General features: G+C 44.4%; 1 protein-coding gene across 1 annotated transcript; it reads left to right on the top strand.

Annotated features, from left to right (window-relative positions):
• Nucleotides 1-257: 257 nt before the first annotated feature.
• On the top strand, nt 258-1754 carry FOXG1 (forkhead box G1). Its single transcript, XM_049769104.1, has one exon. The coding sequence runs from the start codon at nt 258-260 to the stop codon at nt 1752-1754; it is 1497 nt and encodes a 498-aa protein (XP_049625061.1).
• The last annotated feature ends 7940 nt before the right edge of the window (nt 1755-9694 follow it).

Below are 9694 nucleotides of genomic sequence, written 5' to 3'. Positions count from 1 at the left end.
TTTCCTCCCCCCACCACCCCCCCTTTCTAATTCCTGAGGGGTGGCTGTTGCTGCTTTTGCTACATGACTTGCCAGCGCCGGAGCCTGCGGTCCAACTGCGCTACTGTCGGAGCGCTCAGTGCCGGTGCCGCCGCTGCCGCCGCCGCCGCCGTCGCCGCCTCCCGCGCCCCGCTCGGCACCCACCGGCCGTCGCCGCCTCGCTCCCGCGCAGCCGTCGCCTTCCCCGCCGCAGCCGCAGCCCCCCCGACGACTGGGTGATGCTGGACATGGGAGATAGGAAAGAGGTGAAAATGATCCCCAAGTCCTCCTTCAGCATCAACAGCCTGGTGCCCGAGGCCGTGCAGAACGACAACCACCACGCCGCCAGCCACGGCCACCACAACAGCCACCACCCGCAGCACCACCACCACCATCACCACCACCACCACCACCACCCGCCGCCGCCCGCCCCGCAGCCGCCGCCGCCGCAGCCGCAGCCCCCGCCGCCCCCGCCGCCGCCCCAGGCCGCGCAGGGCCCCCCGGCGCGGGCCGCCTCCGCAGACGACGACAAGGGCCCGCAGCAGCCGCCGCCGCTGCTGCTGCCGCCGCCGCCGCCGCCGCCGCCGCCGCCCTCCGGGGGCGCGCTGGACGCGGCCAAGGCGGACGCGCTGGGCGCCAAGGGCGAGCCGGGCGCGGGGCCCGCCGAGCTGGCGGCGGCGGCGGCCGTCGGGCCGGACGAGAAGGAGAAGGGCGCCGGCGCGGGGGAGGAGAAGAAGGGGGCGGGCGAGGGCGGCAAGGACGGGGAGGGGGGCAAGGAGGGCGACAAGAAGAACGGCAAGTACGAGAAGCCGCCCTTCAGCTACAACGCGCTCATCATGATGGCCATCCGGCAGAGCCCCGAGAAGCGCCTGACGCTCAACGGCATCTACGAGTTCATCATGAAGAACTTCCCCTACTACCGCGAGAACAAGCAGGGCTGGCAGAACTCCATCCGCCACAACCTGTCGCTCAACAAGTGCTTCGTCAAGGTGCCGCGCCACTACGACGACCCGGGCAAGGGCAACTACTGGATGCTCGACCCGTCGAGCGACGACGTGTTCATCGGCGGCACGACGGGCAAGCTGCGCCGCCGCTCCACCACGTCGCGGGCCAAGCTGGCCTTCAAGCGCGGCGCGCGCCTCACCTCCACCGGCCTCACCTTCATGGACCGCGCCGGCTCGCTCTACTGGCCCATGTCGCCCTTCCTGTCGCTGCACCACCCGCGCGCCAGCAGCACGCTCAGCTACAACGGCACCGCGTCGGCCTACCCGAGCCACCCGATGCCCTACAGCTCGGTGCTCACGCAGAACTCGCTGGGCAACAACCACTCCTTCTCCACGGCCAACGGGCTCAGCGTGGACCGCCTGGTCAACGGCGAGATCCCCTACGCCACGCACCACCTCACGGCCGCCGCGCTGGCCGCCTCGGTGCCCTGCGGCCTGTCGGTGCCCTGCTCCGGGACCTACTCCCTCAACCCCTGCTCCGTCAACCTGCTGGCGGGCCAGACCAGTTACTTTTTCCCCCACGTCCCGCACCCGTCCATGACCTCGCAGAGCAGCACGTCCATGAGCGCCCGCGCCGCCTCCTCGTCCACCTCGCCCCAGGCGCCCTCCACCCTGCCCTGCGAGTCCTTAAGACCCTCTTTGCCCAGCTTCACGACGGGACTGTCCGGGGGACTGTCCGATTATTTCACACATCAGAATCAGGGGTCTTCTTCCAACCCTTTAATACATTAACCTCCCCGGGACCCAGACTGTAAGTGAACGTTTTACACTAAAACATTTGCATTGTAAATGAGAATTAAAAAAAAAAAGGAATAAGTCCAGGTATTTTTTATTAAGCCAACCCCACCTCCTCCCCCTTCTTCTTCCTCCCGTCCCCCACCCCGCCCCACCCCCTTCTCTTTCTGTACTGTTTGTTCAGTCTCTAGGGTTGTTGAGGATTCTAACCAGGTGTGCAGTGTCAGCGAGGTGCAATGCGGGGAGAAGACGTTGTAGAATATTAAGGTTCGCAAGTCCCAAATTCTAGTAGAACGTGTATCTAAATAGTGACTGCTTTGCCATTTTCATTCAAAACCTGACCGGCCTGTCCGTCTCTCGGAGAGCCGCCCGCGAGAGTTCCGTGTGTGCAGTATTATAAGTTAGCATGGAGCTCCCGGGTGGACGCAGACCTTGAGAACAACCTAAATTATGGGGAGAGTTTTTACGATGTTCAACTGTAATTTGTATTTAAGAAGCATTCGTAGTCAAGGTGCCCAAGACATTATTTGGACCATTTATTTGTTTTTGTCCTTTTTCTTTCAAAGCTGTTTGATTTCTCCTTTTGTTTACTTTTAGACCAAAGATTGGGTTCTAGAAAATGCACTTGGTATACTAAGTATTACAAAAGAAAACACACACACACACACACACACACACACATGCACGCACGCGCGCACACACACACACACACACACACACACACACACACACACACACACACACACAAGAAAGTTGTTTCAGTTGGCAGCACTGCCCATTCAAATAAATTGGAAGGGGACGAAATTAACGATTGCCTTCAGTTTGTGTTGTGTATATTTTGATGTATGTGGTCACTAACAGGTCACTTTTATTTTTTCTAAATGTAGTGAAATGTTAATACCTATTGTACTTATAGGTAAACCTTGCAAATATGTAACCTGTGTTGCGCAAATGCCGCATAAATTTGAGTGCTTGTTAATGTTGTCTTAAAATTTCTTGATTGTGATACTGTGGTCATATGCCCGTGTTTGTCACTTACAAAAATGTTTACTATGAACACACAGAAATAAAAAATAGGCTAAATTCATATATATCTTGATACTTTCGTCTCTTTTATTAACCAGAGCTCATTTTAAAAAGACCCTTAACTCCTAAGGAAGTCAAAGGCTTTTTCAGCCGAACTGAGATTTAAAGTGCTCCTTTCAATGAACTTATACTTAAAAAAATGAAAAACAGTATTTTTTTTTCCTCCGTTGTGGAATCAGATTTTACAAGGAGCAAGCTAGTTCATAAGCACAAGCTTTAAACAAAATAAAGTCTGCTGATATTTTAAATTTTCTGTAGATACACAGCCAAAAATATAATTTATGTGCATAGCTATTTATCTTGTGTTGATTTTTCAAATCAGTTCATAGAATGCTTTTATTATACTTTGTTTCTGGGATCTTGTTTATAACAATTGACAAATTATAAGTAAATATATGTATATGGCAAGTTAGAAGTGAATATAATGCACACATATGTAACATTTAATATATAATATATACATACAAACACACAGAGCCCTTCAGTTCAGGTAAATTTGCACTAGGAATGCTGCAAATATTTTTGTTTAAATATTTGTATTTATACTTTTTAAGTCAGCATTTATTTTTGTGGTTGTTTACCCACAATTAAAGAATTCTAATAAAGATGTGCTGAAGTTGCAATATAGATTTCGCTGATCACCTGGTGTAATGACTTGCAAATCAATGTTTATATTTAAAATGATAACAGTTTAAAATTCTAGATGTTCAGAAGTAAAATGCCTCTCCTTTTTACCATGTAGAGGTATTTATTTGATTCCTTTATAAATGTCTGTATATCTTAGAAATTTGTTCCTTTGGTTACAGTCATAATTTTGTTTTTGATTTGCAATATATATGTATGCATATATATGCATATATGGAACAATGAAGACATTTTTTTTTGGAATTGTTTCAGCAACTGGATTGCTATGACTTCGGAAAATAATTAGAAAACCTAAGTAAAAGGTTTAGTAACTAATTGGATCCTGTGGTGAGTCTATGGAGGACAAGTTGTTCATTTGTTACAATTGTATAGTCTGAAATGTGTTCTGCAGTAATGCAATAAGCTGGCTACTTCTTACAATGGGCCCAATGAAAAATAATCTGTCCCCAAGATGTTATCAGTGAACACTTAGAGAGTTGTTCAGGAAAAAAACGTCTAGGAGAGAAGCAAGCTGACTCAAAAAGATTTAAATTGGGAAATGACTCAAATATATTTAAATTGGGAAATAGAAATTAAGATTGTTGGAACGTGGTGGGATTGACTCGGTTATAAAAGAAAGCGGGAGAGAGAAAGAGAAGGAAAGAGAGGTATAGAGAAAGTGTAGAAAGGGGTTTTAAAACAAAAAAAAATCCCACACCAAAATGAAAAAAAAAAAAGAAAACAGAATGAGACAGAGACCGAGAAAGAAGAGATATTAGAAAGACAAAAGATAAGGGCCAGGAATATTAAAAGAGTTAGAACTAAATATACACAACTGAGTATGGACTAAAATAAGTCAAGACCGTTTAATTACCCCTTTAAGCTCATTGAATATTTTATTTTCGCGTTTTGTTTTTTAAAAACAGTGTTTCAAAATTGTAGGCACGAGAGAAATTGTCAATGATTATAAATCAGATTTGGGATTCATTAACAGTAGAAGAAGAATAGTAGTAGTGGCCCAAGTGAATGCTATTAGGCAAAGGAAATCCCCATTACAGTTTATAGCACAAATGTGTTTAGATTGAAAAGGGTGATGATGTGTTGTTTGCTTTTACCATGTATTTTATTTGTTGAATGAGAATGTACTAGCTCAGAAGAAATATAGTCTTACCAATCAGAAGTTAAGAAAGTTGAACTCTTACAAGGAGGGAAAGGAATATATATATGCATATATATATGAAATATTTCTCCTTTGAGTAATATTTTTTGTTTACATTATTAAATAACTACATATTTGTGCTAAGTACTTGCATGATTGAAAAACAGAATTTCAATGGCAGATTTCATACTTGGAGGTCAAGAGTAAATTTGATTTTTCTTCAATTTATAGGAACCAAAACTGGAATTGGAGCTCTGTTGGGTTATCTATCCAAGTTATGTACATGATGGTTACAATTAGGAGTAAGAATGGCATGTTTGATATGCATACTCAATATGAAGGATTGGTTATAAAGAATTTTGCAAAGGTCTCCTAACGCCCACTATAGACATTTTATTTACCTCAATCTGTCATATTATCCTTTTGAGTTTTTATTTTTTATTAAAGAAAAAACACATGACAGACTAGTATGGCATTTAATTGATTTTTTTTTGCAACAAATTGTTTGGCTGTGATGTTATAATACAATTTGTTGTCACAGAAAGAAAAACACTCAAAACTTTTTTTAAGTCTTTTTTTTTCATACTTTAATTGTTTCAAAGAGATGAAGCTTGCTTTTTTTGAAAGTTGGAAACTGAAAGCGATCACTGAAAGTTGAAATCCCAAATTGCAGTTTATTTTCTGGTTTAAAATATTTTACTTGAAATTTTCTGTTTTGGAGTTAATAAAATCATTACTATATAAAGCTTTGAAAAAGTTGGTTGTTATAGGGTAGTGAAAAGAAATCTTCCATATGTGTCTTCAACTTGTTACAAAATTGGAAACTTAGTGAACAGGATGTCAAAAACTAGCAAGATTTAGTGCAAGAATTTTTATGGCCATGGAAGGTTTCTTTGGTTTCTATGACTTCCATAAAATAGAGGTAGAATCAAAGAATCATGTGTATTGATTTCACTATATATAGAAACGATGGATATTTTATCCAAATAGGTGGACACATGAAATATAATTAGAGATCTAAATATATGCCTGTGTTTTAAAGTCTATTTTCAACAGCTTTGTGAAGAAATCGCATGCGTTGAAATAATTTTGCTTTTGAGACATTAATTTTATGACTAGCTGCTGCTGCAGTGGCTTGTGTTTGGGACTGAGTACCAGTTGAAGAGGGCTAACAAAGGGTGAAGGTGAAGATCATTAGAGGTTTTAAAGCTGGCTGAGACGGGTTGCTGGGGTTGTGTAACTGTGCCTAGAGGGCGGGGTTCCTGTACATTCCTACTTCACCAGATAACCTTTCCCCAACACCACTCCAGCTTCTGCCAGACAGATGGAACTCTCCAACATGAAAATCTGGGCAGCCATTCCTACAAGCAGGGTAGGTGAATCTTGAATTGAAAATCCAGCTCCCCCTTAACCCCCTCTTTTTCTTACTTGAAGCCAGATCCAGAGATGGGGGAGAGAATAGGGGTCATCTAGATGCTACTTTCAGCATGTTTTCTTAAGATCTTACCTACCTGTATGATTCAAAGGCAACCTCCTTCATAATACTTTGTACACTCTCTATTTTCTTTCGTGCAGGGTTTTTGTTTTGTTTGTTTTTGGTAAAAAAAATTTTTTCTAGGACTTTCTTTTATCTATGGGAATCATCTTCCCTTCTTTATACTCCCTCCAGAGACCCCACTCCCCCAGACACCAGTAATTAAAATAATCCACTTCTTAGTTTTTGGCTTAAGCCTACAGACCTTTTCCCTCTAGTCTCGCTGTCAGTTCTCGGGACCCTGTCTACCGGATGTAGGCCAAGGAGGCTCCAGGGATATACAATATAGTGTTATGTTTTGAATCTCTTCTCTCTTCCGATTACTATCTTTTCTCCCTCCCACCCGCCTCTCCACCCAAGACTGCCTGAGGTCATCGGAAGGATCCTGTCAAGGAAAAGGACGTGAGGACTTCCAGAGTGCACACTCCCCAGGATTGGTAAGTGAAAGTGCTTTTTGGAGGGGAGAGGCTTTGTGAGACGGGCTGTTTTTGATGAGGCTTAAACTGCAGCTTTGAAGCTTGGGAGTTCAAGTACCGCCCCCCCCCCATTTCTACTTTCTTAACATTTTCGCCGTAAACAAAAATCACTACAAGACGTGATTTTGTTTCCATGTCCGCAGGCACGGTATGTCCCTAAAAAGACTAGGGTGTATATTGATAAATGATATTTGATAAAAAGAAATGACGATAAGAGGATGCATTTGTATGGCAAGGAGATAGTAGGCTTCAATGCACTAGGTCTCTAAGTGCAAAGCAATTCCTGTTAAGGAAGTAGGACAACAAGGGTCTTCCTACAGCTTCCTGAGCTTCTTGAGAATACCCTAAACAAGGCTTTCTTGACTTTCACGAACTCAATATTTGCGCATCCCATCAAAGCTCTGCGAAGCAGCCCAGAACTAGCCTCCTCAAATTTCTCCTGCCCTTCTTTTTTCTTTTTCTTTTCTTTGCTTTTAGCTAGAACCCCCTCTTCTACCTTTTAGCACCCTCACAGCAACCTCGCCCCCCCCCCCCCCAGCTCCTAGGCCTGCATCAGTCTGGAGGTCCCCTCACCTCACTCCATCACCCAGATTTAGCAGAGCCGGGACAGTAGGAGTCTGGAGCGGGCGGGACAGGGCTGGCAGATTTTCTTCCGCCTTTTCGAAGGACTGGGGAATTGAGCCCGTTCTGAGCCTGACTTGGTCTCTGTTGGGAATATTCCGCTTCTCGGCGTTGGGAATCGCAGGCAAATAATTGAATCTTAATGCACACTTAGGAGACGCCTGCCTTAAGCTCGAGAGCTCGGGCTCTCCCGAGAGTGGTGAGCATGCACCCGATGTAGGTATAGGTCGGTTCGGCCCGAAGCAAGCATTATTGAGGGGACCTAGTGGCGTCGTCTCCGGCGCCTGGGGGACTCGCAGAGTAGCTGGGTGGGGCGCGAGGGAGTAACTCGAGTGCGCAGTCGGGACCCCGTGGTGGGGTTTGCTTGGCGTGGGCAATGCTGCTGAGAAAGGGACTTAGACGGCCGGGGTGCCTCGCAGCTCCTAGGAGCGGTGCTGGCAGCACTAGCCATGGCTGAGATTCCCCGGGAGGGGGAAACCCGGCGCTGCGCAGGGAGCAGCAAGGTGAGGGCGCTCTTGCCCAGGACATGTCGAGCTTGGTAGTTTGATGGTTCACGCAATCTGGTGCCAGGAAAGTGGACTGACTCCAGGACGCTTGGCTGGCGCTTGCTCTCCCCAACCTTTCCCTTTTTTTCTTATTCTTTTGAGTGTCCCCCTTCCCCATTCTCCCCGAAAGTTGTTTCTTATTTTGTTTACTTGGTGCGGTTTCAGAGTTCAGCACTTACTTGATAGTTGATAAAACTGTTTTCTCTGGAACAGACCTCTCTTTTTTCCTTTCCATTCGGTACTCTTCTTCTTCTATGTCGATTTCCAGCGCATTTTGGGCTTTTCTGTCCAACCTTGTGGTCCAAGATGAAGTGTTCTTACAGGAAAAGAGGTAGCCTGGGGTACGAATTCACTCCTCATCACTCAGGGCAGCCTGAGGGAGGAGGAAATAGGTGATAGGATGTGTGAGTGTGAGTGTGAGTGTGTGTGTGTGTGTGTGTGTGTGTGTATGTATGTGTTTGTGTGTGTGTGTGTGTGTTTGGCGCGCGATGTCCTGCGTGTACACCGAAATTCTCAAGCCTTAAAAAGACAATGGAAATGAAAGGGCAATGCAAAATAGAGCTCAGCCACCAAACTCATATCCGACCCTCCAGATCTAATTTCACTGGCTTTAACACCTTTCACACCAATTCTCTTATGAAAGCTGGGAGGCAGTGGAGGTCCTAAAGTTGTACTCAGAAAAGACACTGGAAATATTTACAAATGATTAACTAAAAATTGCAGTTGTGTGGGTGGGAGGAGAGGGGAAAAAGCTTCCAACCCTTTACGTGGTATGATGCTTAACGCCTATAATCTTTTCCGGTGGTTTTCTACCTTGTTTAAAAGCTGCATTGGAGATTCATAATTGAGTGTTCAGTTGACAGACTTTTGTCGTTATGCCCCCCACCCACCATTTAAGTTAAATTTTCTTATTTGGCTTAGCACTCCTTGATTTGGGGTACCTTTTTGGTTGTTTTGTTTCCCACCCCTACTCTCTTCATCACACTTTCTTAGGGTCTCACTTATTGCATCACAGTGCATCTATCTTCTGGAGTCCTTGTTTCTGTAGATTGAGTAGGATCACTAAAATTTGTTGTGGAATTGGAGGAGCTTTGTTTCTTATTTCTTTCCTTTTCTCACAGCTCTGCGATTTAATGACCTGGTCATTGTTGTTGACCTTAAATTATCTGTTAAATTAGCCCTAAAAATAACTGATGATAATTTCTTTTTGTGTCTGCTTGTTCCTGAATTATTCTCCTTAGATAGGAAGATGAGGCATCAAAGAGACCGTTTGATCACAAAATAAAGTGATAATCAAAATTATTTATGTGTTGGTGATATTATATAGAAAAAAAGTTTCCAAGAACATAAATTTTAAATAAAAGACATTTTTAAGATCTATGCTTCAGAACGATCACACTAATTCAAAGATTAATGTAAATAAGCATCTTTGTTGATGATGAAAATATGGACACTGTATTTTCATTATCCTACAGAACCCACTCAACGCATCATACACCGGTGCTGGTACTTGCTAATTAAATTAATTCGGGCCCTCAGGGGTAAATATTCTCAAAAAGGAAATTTAACTTTAAGCAAAGTCTGAAATGTGTTTTAGCTCTGAATTTCTAGAAATTCAAAGCATGTTTATTTCGTTGAGTTAGACATTTGTGTGTTTTATAGTCATTACTTGTAACAATCTGGGATAAGGCAGATGCTCCCTTCCACTTCCTTGTTTCTGAATTCTTACATATGCAAGCATAGGCAGATTCTAGAATGTATGGAGGAAAGGACTTTTTTTTTTCTTTCAGAAATAAAAGGTCCCAAGAATCTTTTACAAATTTAATCGAAGAAATATTTTTAAATAATGAGCACTTTAATGTGTTTTTCCTATTAAATGTGTTGAGTGAATA

This window comes from Suncus etruscus, chromosome 2 (genome assembly GCF_024139225.1).
Source record: "Suncus etruscus isolate mSunEtr1 chromosome 2, mSunEtr1.pri.cur, whole genome shotgun sequence".
Classification (NCBI taxonomy): domain Eukaryota; kingdom Metazoa; phylum Chordata; class Mammalia; order Eulipotyphla; family Soricidae; genus Suncus; species Suncus etruscus.
Note: the sequence above shows the minus strand (reverse complement) of the source record. Positions and strands in the feature narration are given on the sequence as shown.

What these genes read in the sequence shown, in the direction of transcription:
- FOXG1 (XM_049769104.1), top strand. Translation starts at nt 258, where the DNA reads ATGCTGGACATGGGAGATAGGAAAGAGGTGAAAATGATCCCCAAGTCC.